The sequence below is a fragment of the Cucurbita moschata genome, unplaced genomic scaffold (assembly GCF_002738365.1).
Source record: "Cucurbita moschata cultivar Rifu unplaced genomic scaffold, Cmos_1.0 Cmo_Scf00021, whole genome shotgun sequence".
In the NCBI taxonomy this organism is placed as follows: domain Eukaryota; kingdom Viridiplantae; phylum Streptophyta; class Magnoliopsida; order Cucurbitales; family Cucurbitaceae; genus Cucurbita; species Cucurbita moschata.
Window position 1 is genome coordinate 561227 of NW_019268537.1, and position 16585 is coordinate 577811.

The following is a 16585-nucleotide window of genomic DNA, read 5'->3' on the forward strand; positions in this document are numbered from 1 at the left end:
TTTTTTTTTTTTTTTTTTTTTTAATTTTACAGAAACAGAAACTGGAAGCTGCGCAACACGGGTCTCAAAATTAAAGCGATTTCCTTGAAATTATAAACACATTTTTAAATATTTGTCTCAATGTTCTGAAAGTTGTTCAGTTATTATCATTATTATTATTATTATTATTTTAATATGGAATTGGAGATTCCTCATAATTTAACAAAATAAATAAATACCTAAAAATTAAAATCTTGCTTATTTATTGCTGTCTGCCCCTTAAAAAGAAGTATTTACATAATTGGCACAACATAAATGCCTATTTCTCAAATACACCAAGTTTAAATTTTTACACACTACCACAATCATACCCCAATTAAATTCAAATATAACCACTAAAATAATTTATTTTTATTTGGGTTAAATAACTTTATTTATATGATTTTGACTAATCAAAATAGCGATTAATGATTTAAATTAATTTAATTATGAAAATTTACTATATTAATTTAAAATTTAAATTTAGACCAACTAAATTTTTACATGTTTTTAAATATTTACTAATAAATAAAAACGTCTAAATTTAATAGATAAATAGAATATTTGAGATTTGAATTTTTACATATATTTTTTATCAAAATGTGAACGAATCGAAGAACGAAAACTCCACTTTAATTGATGATTTAATTGCATTCTTTCCGGGGAAAATGACCATTGATACGAAAATCATAACTACGAAGATTGTTAAGTGTATCATCTTCCAGGTAAAAGATTAGAATCCAATCTAATTCATCGAAAGGAAGGGGGGGAAGTTAAAGGAATTGAATCTCAAACAAGAAATTAAACTTTAAAATTAAATAGAAGATCGGGATCGGAGATCAATTTTGGAGGAATTCAATGAACAACGGCCACCGGCGGCGTTGTAAAGTTGTTGTTGCTGTTGCTGTTGCTGTTGCTGCTGCCGCCGCCGCTGCCGCCGCCGTCATAACTAATGTTTCTCTGATTCGGCAAGGCAAGCATAGCGGTGTGGTCCAAGAAATCATTGAGCGCAGTAACCGCCTGCAAAATTGTGTTTAAATCATCGGCGGCGGAGAATCCGAAGCAGCCTTTTTCGCGGACCGCATAGATATAAAAAGTTAGGCATCCTTTTCTATATTTAAATCTAGCCATCTCGCAGCCGCTGAGCCCCCTAATCAGCCGCCGATTCGCCTCGCCAAGAGGGATTTCCACCGGCCAAAGACGGCCAGCGGCGACTTTTAGAGCCTCCGTTGCGAAAACGAACAGAATCACCTTCGATTTCTTGGTGCCGAGGCCAAGAGTCAGAGTATGCCAAGCGTGGTGTGCTAAAATAGTGAAATTCGTCGGGAGGAACGCGGCGGTGGAATTGAATGGAAGACGGTTGCTGTCGTGGTGCGGTGGTAGAGAGAGGAGTTGAAGAAATTCTATAGTCCAAGCTCGCCGGATTGTGAAGGATTTAACGACGAATTGGCCGCCGAATCGGAGGCCTTTGACGGCAGCGGAAGGCTTGAAGGAGAAATCTGAAAGTGGTGGATTGGCGGTGGCGCCGCCGGGTTGGTGGTGGTGCTTTTGCTTCTTGTTATTGTTCTTCTTCTCTCGATCTTCCATTTCTTTTTTCTTCGTTTGACTTGTCGGTGGCTTTTGATTTTGGTTAAGGCCTTTTCTTTTGTTCACAATATTTGGGGTCAAAACAAAACCGCCTCTGTCTGCAGATAATTATATAATAATAATATCAAATAAATAGATCTTAAAATATATCTTTAACTTCGAAATTATTTTTAATTATAAAAAGATAAAATAACTTCAAACTCAATTAAATACTTAATTGAAAGTAAATAGGTAAATTTAAAAATAATAGGGGTAGAAAAAGATTTATAAAATAATAGTAATTGAAATGTTAGGACAAAATTTATATTTCGCAATAATTAATTTTTTTTTTTTATGTACTGGATATTATTATATAAAAAGGTAGTTTTGGAGGAAGATGTGCAGCCTAGTATTATTTTTATGAAATAATAAACAAAAACATTAAAGTCTTGTACCAAAAATATTCAACTTTGAAAATTAATTATATTTATTTCGCAAAAATACATTTTTTTTTAATTTCTTCTCCATTTTAATTTTTATAATAAATGCAAATATAACATCCATTCGAGTGTTTGTGTAGTATTCGATAATTTGATCAAACCGTAAAGGTTTTTTTAGGTTTGGATTAGGTTCAATTTCTAGAAAACTAAAAATTTGGTTTTGGCTTAAGAATTATCATTTTTTTTTTGTTGGATCAAGAGGACTAACCCGAAAAATAAGATTATAACCCTAAACCCAATTCCATCCCCCTATTTTTAAAAGAATTAATAATATTTAAAATTTATAATTAATGTTACTGATGTGTTGTGACTTGTAAATCTTCGATCATTTAAAAAATTATTTAATATTATATATTATTGTAAAAATAACTTATATATAATCAATATGTTTAAATCATGGGTATCTTTTAGTATCTAATAACTTGTATATATAATTGTTTTGGGTTAGTCGTTTAGTATAAGTTTAACTAACCAAATACTTAGAATGTAAAAAATAATTTGGTTAGACTCACCACCATATCAAATTCTTCGACGAAAAATTTAAAAATTAGAATCGAACAATATATTAAGATGAACACATAGGACGAGAGAGATACTTAGTTTTTTTATATTATAAGAATACAATTAATTACAATAAAAGGAAAATAAATAAAGAAGAAGGAAAAAAAAAAAGTGTATGCAGCTTTATGTGGTCTCATAGATTCCTCTCATACGTCCGCCCCGTATGCAACCGAAATCCCTCGTCCGCCTCTAGGGCTCGATCACTCAAGAAATGTACACACAGCCGCCGTGACCTGCATCAGATAACCACCGCTGTTACCGCAGTTAATTGGATTAGAAACTGTAATCGGAAGAAAGTTAAGAAGCGCAGTTACTTGGATTGACGGTGGTTATAACGCCGGTGTGGCTGAAATCGCAGTTGAAATCGTTGCGACCGGAGGTCTGATAATAGGAATTCATGGCGTAAGAGGCGTGGGATCGGATATCATTCGGTAGAAAACACGCGCCGCCGGCTTGGATTGGACGGCAGTCAATGTTCGAGCTACAAACGTAGTCGATGTTGTTCTGTAAGGCTTGGACGGATGCGTCGGATTTGGGAACGCACCATTTCTTCCCCGACGGCGCCACCGGTTTGGGTCCACCTCCCCGACCACCACGGTGCTGTAATTTACAATCCTATTAGTAGCTATGTTGTAATTTAAAATGAAATAGAAGTATAGAGACTAACCCGTCCACCGATCATGATGTTGGGAACATCATAAACCGGAGTAAAATCCGGGTAAAACAGACCCCAATTCCGCTCAGCGGTCGGACCGGGTTTAAGATTTTCATTGAACAGAGCAAACAAATAGGTCTCGAATTTCCTGTTGGGCATCAACGGAGTTCCTTTCCCGGAATTGACATGCCAAACCAAGTTCCTGTGGAAAGTAGCAGCGTTGTTGGGGCTACAAGCGACATAGTCACAATTGGTAGGCCACCCGGTTTCACCAATGACCAGATCGACGTCGGAGTAGCCGATGTTCTTCATGGCGGAATAGAGTGCGTCCATCATGGCGTCGAACATGTTGGTGTAGGTGATTTTAGTGTACTTGTCGTAAACGCCACGGTTTGGTCCGAATAAGGCGTAATTAGCCATGTTGGGTGAGTAGCCGAAGTAGGGATATGGGTTAACCATGAATGGGGCCTTGGTTTCTCGCAGGAATTGGAGCATTGGTGCGAAGATGGCTCGGTCGTACCCTCGCCTAAACCGCCCCATGCTTGGTGGCTCCGAGATTGAGAGGATGGCTAACGAATGTGGGGATGTCACCTACAAAAGCTCCAAACGATGCCGTTTTATAATTTGACAACGCATTTATATTTCTTTACCTCCTTTAAATATAATTATTTTAATTCTTGCTTTATCATTGTTATTACTTTTTTAAAAAATAATTGTTTATCAAAGTTTTAAATAATTAAACATTTTGTAAGTTTTGATAAATTTTAGAAAATAATATAATTAAAATAAAGTCAAATGTAATGGCATTTGAAATGTATGTTAATTATTTACTTATGCTCTGATTACTTGCGATTTTTAGAGTTAGCATACCTAATTTAGAATTAGGAATATGTGAAAGAAAGGTAATTAAAATTTTAAATATTCGCAAAAGAAAATAAAAAGTCATTTAAAATCCATAGTTAAAATTAATTTAAGAATTAAAATCACAAAAAAAAAATTAATCATAACCTAACAGCTTTAAAACGGCTTTTTTTTTTTCACCGGCTTAAAAGAAAATGAGGTACAATAAATCAGCATCATTACCTTAATGTCCGTAATTCCGGCGAGAACCAGAGCTCGGTGGAGCGATTTCATGGCGGGAACAAGACGAGCGATCAGGGGCTTATCGTTAGTGTGGATGATTTCATTCCCCACTGCAATGTAATGAATCCGCGTCTGAGGATGAAACGGCCGAATATGGGCAGCGACCCACTGGCGAGCGGTGGCCAGATCCGTCAGGCCGGGGATCTCGCCGTTGCCGACTGTCACCGTCACCAGAATTCCGGAGCCGGCGAAGGCTCGCAGGATATCCGGATTCGTATCGAAGATCTTCACGCGGTCGATTTTGGTTTTTGTTTTGATGAAGTTCACCACCTCCGCCGGGGGCCGGAGGTTGTTTCCCAAAGTGCCGTAGTTGACACCGATGGCGACGGCGGCGGTGGAGATTTGGAGAAGGATAAGAAGCGCCGCGAAGAGACGGTGGAATGCGGCGGCGGACATGGTGGGACGAGGGTGGATTAATGGGAGTGGAGAGAAGAGAGGATTACTGAGACCGATTCTGAAACAGCGGAAAGTGGAGAATATTTATACAGCGATACGAACACGGAAAAAGAGAAAGCGTTACGAAGGTGGTGGTGGTAACCAGTGGTTGTCAGGCTTGACGAGACGGACCAATGAGATATTGCCAGGTCATTAAATCTGAGGTGGAAAATTGATGGTGTTGAGTAAAAAAAGATGACCGCGGGTGAGGATAAGATCCGAAAATAACGGCCGTACCTTTTTTTTTTTTGCTTTCCTCCTCGTGGCTGAGCTGAATTTTAGCCTTGATTATTATTTTAGGTAAATCATGTTTTGCCTTTGACAATAGAAATTAATTAAAATTTTAATTTATAACACCAATGGATATGACTAATTTTAAATATTATAAATGTAATTATTAATTATTACCTAAATAATAAACGATTTATTAATGATATATTTTGATGGAGAAATAAATTTAATGATGAAATGTCAAAAAATGTGGGCAGGACGCAGAGGCTGAACCGGAATTTCCCGGCGGCCCGGAAGGAATGAGTTGGTTTTACGGATTTACCCCTCCTTATACGCGTGAGTTAGGGTGTGAGTGGGAATTGAACCGTCGTGTTTTATTTTGACTGAAGTGGGATTGGGGGAAAAAAATAACAGCTAATGTTGCGCCGTAAATACGTAGCGACAAGATACCGGAAGGGCAGGTTTTTCTTTTTTGTTTCTTTTCTTTTTAAATAATAACTTATGTTTTATTATATTCCACATTATATTTTTTTTATCTCATTTATCGTTCTTAACATTATTAATTAATTTTTTTTATATTATCAATTAATTAATTTTTTAGAGACTAAAATTTATTTATAAGTTTTAACTTAATTCTCATAACAAATTTATTGAAACTACAATTTTAGGAAGATTTAGGGGAAAAGGGCTTAAAAAACTACCACAAAAATATACTTGAAGTAAACTGCAAGTCACAATTTGATAATGATTAAAAAGCTGTCGATGATGAAAATTGGTTACAGTAATGATATTTTTTTTCTTTTTAATCTGTTTTCGACATTTTTAAGGTCAAATTGTAAAGTTAAATCCTACCATTTTATGTGTTTGTGTGATCCTTGCTTTATTTACATTTTTTATTTATTTATTAAGTATTAAACATAGAATTAAAAATTTAGTATCGTTTTATTTTTTAATTTACTAGTCCACATGTGTTATTGAACTAAATATTATTCCTTTCTTTTTTTATGGTCATGTGTCGGATGTCATGGTCATGTTTATTCGATGCGTGCTACTTATGATTGTATGTTTGTTTCAAATTATTTTTACTGATTTCCATGTTAGTTAGGTATTTATCATTTTTGTTATGTCATGTCAAAATTGGAGGTGTATGGTCATTCGCCCAAATAACATTTACTTATGTTAAAATAATTTAAAAAATATATTAACAGATGTTAGTTGTCAATTCTTTCAAATTATACACGGTGAAAGTCATGATTATTGTTTATTTGTTCAATCTATAACATTACTTTCTTAAATGTATTTCCAAACTTTTTTTAATGTTATTTTTTTTTCAAATTTATAAAATATTTCAATGAAAAATAAGAACAAAATTTTGAGCATATGTTTCATATGCTAACTCTGATAAAAAAAAAGTTATAAAATGTCTATAAATTTTTAAAAATATTTGGTAAAGTTTCAACTTTTTTTTTAGTTAAAAAATGTTTATAAACTTCCAAAATTTTAATTATTTTTTAAGATTTAAAAAAATACTTATAACGTAAAAGAATTTTTAAAATAATCTATTTATCTACCTTTCATAAATTATCTTACTCATCAATTTAATATTATTTCTATATTAATTAAAGTTAATGTTTTTAAATCTTTACTTTTTTAAACTTAACAAATATTATATATATATATATATATTTTAAGTTAAAGGATTTTTGTTATTATTATTTATTAATTTTGCCAAAAAAAAAAAAAAAAAAAGTACCGCCAGATTGAAGTGAGTAACAAAAAACCCTCCGGAAGAAAGAACAGTTCCGGATAGGGTTTTAGCCTCTCGTCTCCAAGCAATCTCAAGAGCTTCTTCTCAACGATGATCGCCGTTTCAATGGCGCTCATTCACCAAGTCTGCTCGCCGTCCGTCGCACGTGCATTACGCCCTCGCTGCGTCGCTGCCGTGCCCTCTCGGAAGTCCTCCACCTCCATATCCCCTCCCGCACGGGCTTCTCCCGAATCTCCAAAAGTGCTCATTGGCTTGTCGGAGGAGGAGCTCCAACAGCTTGCCGTAGACTTGGGCCAGGTAACAAACAAAATTCACTATGTTACACTCTAAACGCCTGTTGTGAATTGCTTGCGTTTGATGGAGGTTTTTTCCTTTGTATCGTTAAAATTTTCTATTTGAGATGGATTAGGAGAAGTATAGAGGGAAGCAGCTCCACCAGCTTATTTACAAGAGGAAGGTCAAGGAAGTCGAAGAGTTTACCAACTGTCAGTGTTCTTTCTTCTTATTTGCTTGATTTCGCCGGTTTGCTCATTATCTTATCATAGTGATTCGGGTTGATTGCAGTGCCACTGGCATTCAGGAATGGTCTTCAGGAAGCTGGATGGAGAGTCGGCCGTTCGCCTGTTTACCAGTCTGTTACTGCGTCTGATGGGACCGTGAAGGTAGTTTGATATTACAATTTTCTGATTGCATTCTTGTTGAATTGTTAAAATTTTATCAGGTTAAGTAATGGTTGAATGTTTTTATTGCATGTTCTTCTGACTTTAAGCATCAAATTTTTTCAAAATTTTGCAGTTATTGCTTAAGTTGGATGACAACAGGCTGATTGAGACAGTCGGCATACCTGTGGAAGACAAAAACAGTAAAGGGTCAGTTCGCCTTACTGCTTGCATCTCATCACAGGTAATATTCATATCTGGTCATTCAAAGACATGAATTTTGTGATTTACATGTTCGTCAGCATATCTTCTTTTATAATTTGGGCAAGTAGTCTTTCTCTACTGACTCTCAAACATTAAGGTTGGCTGCCCACTGCGCTGTTCTTTTTGTGCCACTGGAAAAGGAGGATTTTCTAGGAATCTTCAAAGACATGAAATTGTCGAGCAGGTATTTTGTCTCTTTCAAATGCTGCTTCATGTCCCATTACGAACTGTTACTGTTCTGATATCTTTTTGTTTCCGAGATTTGAAAAAAATGAAATTGTGTCATATAATTAATCCTCCCTGTTGTGATTAGTTGCATCCTATATGCACAGGTATTTGCAATTGAGGAAATTTTCAACCATAGGGTGACAAATGTAGTATTCATGGGAATGGGCGAACCGATGTTGAACATGAAATCAGTGCTTGAAGCGCATCGATGCTTGAACAAGGTTTATTTTAATAGATTCATCTTGTCCTAATACTCTAGGATAATTTTTTGTTTGCTATTTGATTTTTTCCTTAACTTTTCTTCTTTACTTTCTCTTTACCCCGTTACATATATTGCAAGAGGGGACTTGGAAGGGTAAAATTCGATTAGGTTGTTTTAATAGTCCAGACTATTAAGAGAAGTAAATCTGGGAAGCTGGAGAGGACTCCGAGGCCTGCGTCTTCACACTCTAGTAAAAACTTTCATTGAGAGTGAAATATACGGGGGAAGTATCTCTAGAGCACACTGCATTACAAGAATCCTCTCAATTGGTAAAAGTCGTATGTAATTATGAGAAACCTCACGAGAGAACTTTGAGAGGTGAAGAAAAATAACATTCTTCAAGAACTGCCCTGAAAATTTATTCACCTGGCACCCCATGAAACAGTTTTTTACTCCTTTCTAACCAATGCCTCGTAAAAAATTCTAATAGCATTGAAGCACAGGATATTTAATTTGCTTTTGAAAGGGTGTTTGTGCTTCACTTATCTAGAAGCGACCAATCGAAAGAGCTAGATGACACAACAAAAGTATGGATTTTTTGAAGAAGAATTCTTAGATTCAATTGGATTGCAAGATACATGTATTCTATTTGAGTCATCCAGAGACATAAGGAGGCATAGCTTGGCTTTTATCCCGATTATTTACACTGCCCAGGAGGAGAGACCAAGCGTAAACCTATCTCGACTTTTTGTATCCATACTTCCAAAGCTTTTTGTTTGTGCACGTAAGCATAATACTTTCTCTTAAATCATTCCCAAGCAATCCCCTAGAGTTTTGAGGCTCTATCAGTGTCCTGCATGTCCACTTTGAGTTTTAGGTTTCTTATGCCACATTCTTTATAGATTATAAAATTTGATCACATCCAACTGTTGTGGGTGGGAACTTGGGAGGGCTGGCTTTAAAGTTCCACCAGCTTTATTACATGCTATTTTTTACGTTGCTGAGTGTGCAATTTCTCATGAATTTTTTATATTTTTCCAAGGATGTTCAAATTGGACAAAGAATGATTACAATTTCTACTGTGGGCGTTCCTAACACAATTAAAAGGCTGGCGTCTCACAAACTTCAGTCAACATTGGCCGTCAGGTAACATATATTCTGCAGGAAAAGCATTCTTGTTTTTTTTTAAAGAGAGAACTATTGCCAGTGATATTTTCCAAGGGAAAAGTTTGCCTGTTTCCATATGGCATATACTTGCAATAGATAACAATATGTACGTTTTAAAAGTGTTGGATTTTTTTTTCTCCAGTCAATCTTTATTGGCTGGTTATACGTTGTCATCCCTTAATTTTCAATTGGTCGTAGCTGCGATAATTAGAAAATTTTGGCATAGTTTAATGTTATACTCAAAATTTTGTCATCCCAAATCTCTGAGTAGAGAGGTCCATGTATACAGTGATTGATTGCTTTCATGCAGTTCCATTACTGATATCTCTCTGATTCTAACTTTTCTTTTTGATGGTTTATATAAATAGTTTTAGAAATAAAGTTAATTAATAAAGAACACATGCAAAAGAGGGAGAGGAGAAATCCCTCCCAAATGCCCAAGGGCCTACACAAAGCTGTTCCAATTGGTATGAATTATAACCACAGAACGACTATAGAATCATTAAGAAATTATACTAGGCAGACCCGTTCTTGTAGAGTTCTATCTAGCACCTCAAAGTTCTTTCCCCTCCCAATCCGTAAGTTCCAAAGGTTAGATTTGATAGTGTTTATCCACGAAGTGTTAAGTTGCTATGAAGAGATGATTCATGGGCATTTGTAGGACGAGGTCCTTAGATTTTGTCTCTCGTTTTAATCCTACTTTGATTAACTCTTCATTGTAGCTTACATGCACCAAACCAGAAGCTTCGGGAGACTATTGTGCCCAGTGCAAAAGCATATCCTCTAGAAGCAATTATGAAAGATTGTCGTGATTATTTTGTCCAAACTAGTCGGAGAGTATCCTTCGAGTATGCCCTTTTAGGTACTGGAACCACTTCGTTCATTGTGTTCCTCATCGTAGATTCTGGCATCGTACATCTGACAAATTGTCTCCCCCCAATTTTTTGGATGCTTATCATTTGAACAGCTGGAGTGAATGATGCAGTAGAGCATGCTGTAGAACTTGCAAAGCTTCTTCGTGAATGGGGCGGTGGCTATCACGTGAACCTGATACCTTTCAATCCCATAGAAGGCTCCGAGTATCAGCGTCCATACAAGAAAGCAGTATGTTCTCGACCGATGCGCTATTTTCCATCATATATCAATAAGAAAATGTATATATTCATGTCCTCACTGATCCATACTCTTTTCTTCTATTTTCAGGTGATGGCCTTTGTAGCTGCTCTAGAGTCTCACAAAATCACTGTAAGCGTTCGTCAAACCCGAGGCTTGGATGCGAATGCAGCTTGTGGTCAGCTAAGAAACCAATTTCAAAAGAACCCTTTGCTCGCCGACACCGACAGTAGCCAGTCAGAATCAGCTGTAGCTGTTGCATGTTGATGTAAAAGTTCCCAGCCGTTTGCTATGTTGCATACACCCGACCCGATCGTTCTCTATACACCTAAAGGCTGGAAGAACCAATTTTTTTGTGGGGCGAAGGCACCTCAAGGAAAGCTTGATAGAGATGGATATGAAGGATGGAGGCAGGCAGCATATCCAGGTCCGGATGGTGCACTTATGAAGGTAATCTATTAGCGGTAATACCAATGGTGGCTTGGCTTCTAAATCTAAATCAGTAGTCTCTAAGAAAGAGAGCGACAAATCTGAAAGAGGCACATATTTACCTGCTTATCCATTGCCTGGAATTCTGCTTGGTAAATGATTTCATTGCATATTTCCTTTTTGAACTTGTTATTTACTCCCTATTTATTCATAGAATATATTTTGGTTCAATAAGATGTCATTTACTTATAGCTACATTTTGGAAACTGAAACAAGAAAACGAGTGAGCTTTACAATGTCTGAATGATGATGAGATTATTATGTTTTGACATATCGAAAGTAGGCTAAATTTTAACACCCGAGTTGTCCTTTGTTTTAACAAAAAGAAAAAAAAATAATACTCGTTCTTTCAAAATTTATAATATTATCGTTGGCTTAGAATATGAATGAATCTTAGTGATCCAAATTTTGGTTACAAGTGATTTGAAATTTTAAAAGATTTGTATGACAGTTTTAAAATATCGTCGACGAAATATTAAATAAATAATATATATATATATAACCTTCAAAATATTTAAAAATTAATTGATAATTAAATATACATTTAGAATTTTATGCCTATTAAGTTTTGTTTTATATGAATGAAATTTTACTTTCAATTATGTGTTCAGTCCATATATATTTAAACTTTATGATTATTGGATTTTTTTAAAAAATAAGTTAATAAAATTATAAAAATTCATGAGTTTCCAAAAATATTGAATAATTCAATATGTTGTTCTAACATATTTTTTTTTTGAAGCTGAAGGATGTATATATATTTTTAATACAACCAATAACATTTTTTTAGGACAAAACTTTATTGGAAAAAACTCGCATTTGAACGAAATACAGTTATAAAATTCTAAACCCTACCGCAGTAGTTTTCTTGCTCAGGAGTATCAGGAATCAGATCGAGGGAAAATTCTCTCTGCGCATTTTCTTGTCTTCCCGCTCTTTTCTTCAGGTAATTTTACACTTCCGATTTCTGGTTTCACTTTTTTGTAATCGATGTATTGATGAAAACGTATAGTTATTTCTCGATCGAATCCAAACCCGCACGAAAGTCTGCCTATAGTTGTTCATCGCCACTTTCTTTGTTTTGATCATTCGGAATTAGCTGTTTATTTTTACTCTTGTGAGTTATCTGTTTGCGTTTCATCAAGTAAAAATTTGGGAGAACTGAAGAGGAGCCTTTTCGTCGAACCCTTTCGATTCCCTTTTAATTTACTAGGTTACTTTCTTTTGCCCTTTCTCGTGTGGGTTTATGATCTTCAACATATTAATATGCATCTGGACGGGCACTCGAGAGGTTTAACAGTCGAATCGGGAATCCTAAGCCTGTGAAGTGTAGTTTAGGGTTTATCAGTCAGAAGCCCGTTTTCAGTTTAGGATGATGTGTGGGTTTCATTGGATTAACTACCATTCCTAGTTTTATTATTTTTCTATTAGATAGTAATTAGTTTGGATAGATAGGAAGTTCCTACAATATGCATCTTAATTGCAGTCCTCGCCTGATAATTGTTTTGGCCAGGTCGAAACATGAGAAGATACAGTCCACCATATCATAGCCCTCCAAGAAGAGGATATGGTGGTCGTGGAAGAAGCCCCCCAGGAAGGGGTTATGGTGGTGGTGGTGGTGGTGGGTATGGAAGACGAAGGGAACAGCCTCATGGTAGCCTTTTGGTTAGAAATATTCCTATGGATTGCAGGTCAGGATTTGGCCACTCTTTTTCAGCTACCATATTGCTTTGTCCAATTTAGGTTTCAGTTCTACTATTCTAATTTATGAATTTGTTGTTTTCTGTCGTTGCATTTTAAGAACTTGGCTTCTGGTTGTATTTGTACTTTTAGGCCAGAGGAGCTTAGAGCGCCATTTGAGAGGTTTGGACTTGTTCGCGATGTGTATATTCCAAAGGACTATTACACAGGGTAAGTGTCTTGTGTTTATTATTCTTATTTATTTTTCACACCACTCCAACCATGGTATATGATTGGTTTTATTAAGCTGTTATTCAGCCTGTTTCCTGAATGTTTACTTTTATATTTCTTGTGAGTTAGTTTGATAATGACATGTCTTTATATGGTTATTGTCTGGACTTCTGGATTTAATCAAGTCAACCTCAAACAGGGTTCGGTTGGTAATTTGATGTTTACTGGTTAAGCATTAAGCCAAGCCTTTTGCATCAGAAATTAAGCCTGATTTCTTTCTCTTGTTTGATGCTCTCAGCCATGTGTGCTAAGCTTCTTATTTAGACCAATCATGATCATAGTCTAAATATACAGAGCACATGTAAAGCTTTTCTTATTTTCATTTTAAGATTCTATTTTCCGAACAATGTCTAACTTTTTTTTTTTTCTTTCTTTGGTTTTTTATGTCTACATATGTAAGATGAAATAAACTCTTAAGCAAAGTTCGGGGGACCTTTTTCCAACTATTTTTGAACTCGATCAATTCTTGAGGGTGTATACTTGTGCAGTGAGTTCTAATTTGTTAGAGACAATTTCTAGATCATATGGAACATGCGGTTGAGTTTGATAGTTAGGGGCTGAAGAGGATTAAAAATGTCAAATGAAATTTCACCGGACCATATTTTTCTGGATAGATCTTATTCCCATTCCATAGTGTGTTAAAATTTGAACTGCTTTGTCAGGGGGCATATTGGTTTGAACTTTGAAGTTAAAACAAGCCCAAGCCCCTATAAATGAGGGTCTACTACTTTTCTCTGCCTAACATATAGCTCATCAAGAATGTAAGGTATAATATTGAAATGAGGGTGTCTCTCGCTGAGGAAATATTAGATTATGACACCCATCATTAGAAGTTGATGAGGAGGATGGTAGATTCTTGAGCAATTGAAGCCAACAAGGTGAAGGTTTTACGGTTGTGGAATGTTTGTTGAAGTGCTTCATGTTCCAAGTGTTTGAAGAATTTTCTACTCATGAATTGGTAGTTTCAAGTACTTGTATCAAGAAATGTGAATTTGATGAGGAAGAAGGTAGCCTATTGAGCAATTGAAGCCTACAAGGTGAAGGTTTAAGGTTGTGAATTGTTTGTTCAAGTGCTTCAAGTGTTCCGAGTATGTGAAGAATCTTCAACCCATGAATTGTTGGTTACTTATATCAAGAAATTTGAAGATTTTTCAAGTCAAGTTACATTGAATTGAAGTGCTTATATAGTTACAAGAATATGAAGATTTTTCAAGTCACTTGCCTCTTTCATGCTTGATTGTAAAGATAAGGTTAGCTACTGAACTTTGACATTAGCTGTGCTTTATATAACTCCAGCCTCAGCTTTGAAGAAAGCAGTCTGAAGTTAATATTGGAAATGAAAAGAAAGCTATTTAGTTTGTGGCATCCCGAATCCTTTTAGCGTTTATAAAGTATATTAATGTAACATTCTATCTAGTGACCTAATATTTTTATCCAGAATGGGTTTCTTACTTTGATCACTTTTTTTTTTTTTTTTGAATTCCTTGTAGTCAGCCTCGAGGATTTGCATTTGTGGAGTTTGTTGATCCTTACGAGGCTTCGGAAGCTCAGTACCATATGAATGGGAAGAAATTTGCTGGTAGGGAGATTGCTGTGGTCCTTGCTGCAGAATCAAGGAAGAGGCCAGAACAGATGCGCCAAAGGAGTAGAAGGTAGTCTGTTTGTTCCCTTGTTCCTCTTTTTCATAATGGTTTCAAGGGACTGCATATTTACAATGCAGACTCCCTTACATCTACTTCCAAGTTTAAGTTGCATGCTTGTTTGCGTGAAGTATATAGATTCTTGTTCATCTGGAAAAAAATCTCACATTTTTCTGCATTGTAACTGACCTGGTAGCAAGCACTCTACCTTATCAGGGGGTGGAAGGCAATTAAAATCTCTTGCTCTTTCCATTCACTGTGTTCAATGGCTAACAGCCTTTTATGATGCTTATTTAGTTGCAAGTTACATGTGTTTTACTGTTCTTTTTTTCCTTTTTGTAGGGGACCATCAGACTATGGTGGACGCCGTTCTTATTATGGTATGGGTACAAGTAATCTCTTTTCAAATTTTATGCACTTTTTATATAATCTTTATAGTTGAGTCAAAACCCCAACACAAAAAGTAAGAATATCTCTTATATTCAAATTCAATCTAGCTTATTATAGCTCTAAGCCTAAGTTAGGTGGTCTTTATAATATCCCTCAAATGGGTTTCAATTTGTTCCTCCTCTGAACATTTATGTGTTCGTGGAATTTAGGTTGCAATTTGTTCCTAAATTTCAAGCACATACTAAAGTTTGGAATCAAATCAATCATTAACTGTTTTACTAGACAAAATAAGTCCATGTTGGACTACTGTATTCAATGTTCAACTTGGTTTCAGATAGTAATTGATCACTTCAATAATTTTTTGGACAATATAGGGCGTTCTAGATCTCGTTCAGTATCCAGATCACGCTCCCCCCGTCATCCTTCAGGTTCAAGAAGTAGACACCGATCAAGGTAATCTATTTAAAACACATGGCTCATGTTTTGTGAATGCTTTAGGTAGTAGTAAATATGCCACATGGAATTGTCAGATCCTATTCTCCTGCTCCAAGATGGCGAGGCGACTATTCTGTTTCCCCTAGTAGAAGGCATGCAGATTACCCCAGATCGCCAAGAGGTGCTGCTCGTGAGCGAGATGGTGAGAGGAATCGACAAGTATATTCTCCAGGTTATGATAATGCTGATGGTCCTGATGTCGATGGGAATGGAAATGGATATCATGAGTAAGTTGAATGGTTTATTGATAACGTTAGTCTTATGGTTGAGAATGCTCTCTTTCATTTTGTTTAATCTTAAGCTTATCATCTTTGTTTACTAAGCTTGTTTAGAAATGTGTTCTGTTGTGTCGTATTTTTATTCGTCAATCCCTTTTCTCTGCTTTAGCAAGCCTGCATTTGAAGGGGAGGATGCACGAGCTAATTGGAGGCCTTCTCCTGATAGAACATCAAGATCACCTTCGGGGTCTCGATCCCGCTCTGCTGATGCGTCCCCAAGACACGGTAGATGATGTGAAACTATGGTTTCTAAAATCTAACATTTGTTACTCTGAAGTTAGTATCCACTATCCGTTTTAAGATTGTATTTTGTATGATGTTGTTAGCGATCGGATTTTCCAGACAGGCAAATTGGTTTGCTCATATTTGAAGCTTAAAATTATTATGGTAGGCCACCAAACCTCTTGCTACTTTTCTTGATTGTCAATGCTCTTCTTCCTCATATATCTATCTCATTTAGCATCATCGACGATACTGTCACCCTTCTCATTCATCTCTTTGTTCTTCACTAGCAATTTAACTCCATTATGTTTGGTGGAGACAGTTTTGAAATATTTCACATTTCAGTAATAGTTTTGAAATATTAGAAATAATATAGCAACTTCAGAAGAAGAATAGAATTATTTTTTAATGCTCATGTATTTAAATGGTGTTGTCGAAGGAGATAGGAGAATGTAATGAAATTTTATTACCTCCTTTCTCTCTCTTTTTTTTCTCATATATATATATAAATTAAATTAAAATTTAGTGTGTAGTTAATTCCTTATGGATTCTACAAATTTGAAAATGGAAAGATGATTAAAGTTTGTCCC

The 16585-nt window shown here is 35.7% G+C and overlaps 4 protein-coding genes across 5 annotated transcripts; 2 read left to right on the forward strand and 2 right to left on the reverse strand.

The window, feature by feature from the left end:
* Positions 1-633: 633 nt before the first annotated feature.
* Positions 634-1699, reverse strand: LOC111458581. Its single transcript, XM_023101330.1, has one exon. The coding sequence runs from the start codon at positions 1603-1605 to the stop codon at positions 874-876; it is 732 nt and encodes a 243-aa protein (XP_022957098.1). The 5' UTR covers positions 1606-1699; the 3' UTR covers positions 634-873.
* A 931-nt stretch (positions 1700-2630) lies between these two features.
* Positions 2631-4887, reverse strand: LOC111458933 (glucan endo-1,3-beta-glucosidase-like). The gene is made up of 4 exons (XM_023101818.1): positions 4384-4887; positions 3313-3891; positions 2960-3245; positions 2631-2878 (listed from the first exon to the last, which is right to left on the reverse strand). Exons 1-4 carry the CDS (start codon positions 4837-4839, stop codon positions 2850-2852), a joined length of 1350 nt encoding a protein of 449 aa, XP_022957586.1. The 5' UTR covers positions 4840-4887; the 3' UTR covers positions 2631-2849.
* Positions 4888-6869: 1982 nt separating this feature from the next.
* On the forward strand, positions 6870-11170 carry LOC111458934 (probable dual-specificity RNA methyltransferase RlmN). The gene is made up of 10 exons (XM_023101819.1): positions 6870-7174; positions 7287-7362; positions 7442-7539; positions 7673-7780; positions 7898-7984; positions 8133-8249; positions 9273-9376; positions 10120-10259; positions 10365-10501; positions 10601-11170. The coding sequence occupies exons 1-10, from the start codon at positions 6968-6970 to the stop codon at positions 10775-10777; spliced, it is 1251 nt and encodes a 416-aa protein (XP_022957587.1). The 5' UTR covers positions 6870-6967; the 3' UTR covers positions 10778-11170.
* A 633-nt stretch (positions 11171-11803) lies between these two features.
* LOC111458935 (serine/arginine-rich SC35-like splicing factor SCL30) lies at positions 11804-16237 on the forward strand. 2 transcript variants are annotated; one of them, XM_023101820.1, is made up of 8 exons: positions 11804-11945; positions 12513-12690; positions 12833-12910; positions 14461-14622; positions 14953-14990; positions 15375-15453; positions 15531-15722; positions 15883-16237. In XM_023101820.1, the coding sequence occupies exons 2-8, from the start codon at positions 12521-12523 to the stop codon at positions 16004-16006; spliced, it is 843 nt and encodes a 280-aa protein (XP_022957588.1). In that variant the 5' UTR covers positions 11804-11945; positions 12513-12520; the 3' UTR covers positions 16007-16237. The 2 variants fall into 2 exon arrangements, with proteins under 2 accessions (XP_022957588.1, XP_022957589.1); XM_023101821.1 differs by lacking the exon at positions 11804-11945 and adding an exon at positions 12056-12212.
* Positions 16238-16585: the final 348 nt, after the last annotated feature.

Coding starts and splice junctions, on each gene's coding strand:
- LOC111458581 (XM_023101330.1), bottom strand. CDS start 1,605: ATGGAAGATCGAGAGAAGAAGAACAATAACAAGAAGCAAAAGCACCAC.
- LOC111458933 (XM_023101818.1), bottom strand. CDS start 4,839: ATGTCCGCCGCCGCATTCCACCGTCTCTTCGCGGCGCTTCTTATCCTT. Junction 3,892..4,383: donor CCGGAATTACGGACATTAAG/GTAATGATGCTG, acceptor GAGCTTTTGTAG/GTGACATCCCCACATTCGTT. Junction 2,879..2,959: donor TATAACCACCGTCAATCCAA/GTAACTGCGCTT, acceptor TATCTGATGCAG/GTCACGGCGGCTGTGTGTAC.
- LOC111458935 (XM_023101820.1), top strand. CDS start 12,521: ATGAGAAGATACAGTCCACCATATCATAGCCCTCCAAGAAGAGGATAT. Junction 14,623..14,952: donor ATGCGCCAAAGGAGTAGAAG/GTAGTCTGTTTG, acceptor TCCTTTTTGTAG/GGGACCATCAGACTATGGTG. Junction 15,723..15,882: donor AATGGAAATGGATATCATGA/GTAAGTTGAATG, acceptor TCTCTGCTTTAG/CAAGCCTGCATTTGAAGGGG.
- LOC111458934 (XM_023101819.1), top strand. CDS start 6,968: ATGATCGCCGTTTCAATGGCGCTCATTCACCAAGTCTGCTCGCCGTCC. Junction 7,985..8,132: donor GACATGAAATTGTCGAGCAG/GTATTTTGTCTC, acceptor CTATATGCACAG/GTATTTGCAATTGAGGAAAT. Junction 8,250..9,272: donor CGCATCGATGCTTGAACAAG/GTTTATTTTAAT, acceptor TATTTTTCCAAG/GATGTTCAAATTGGACAAAG.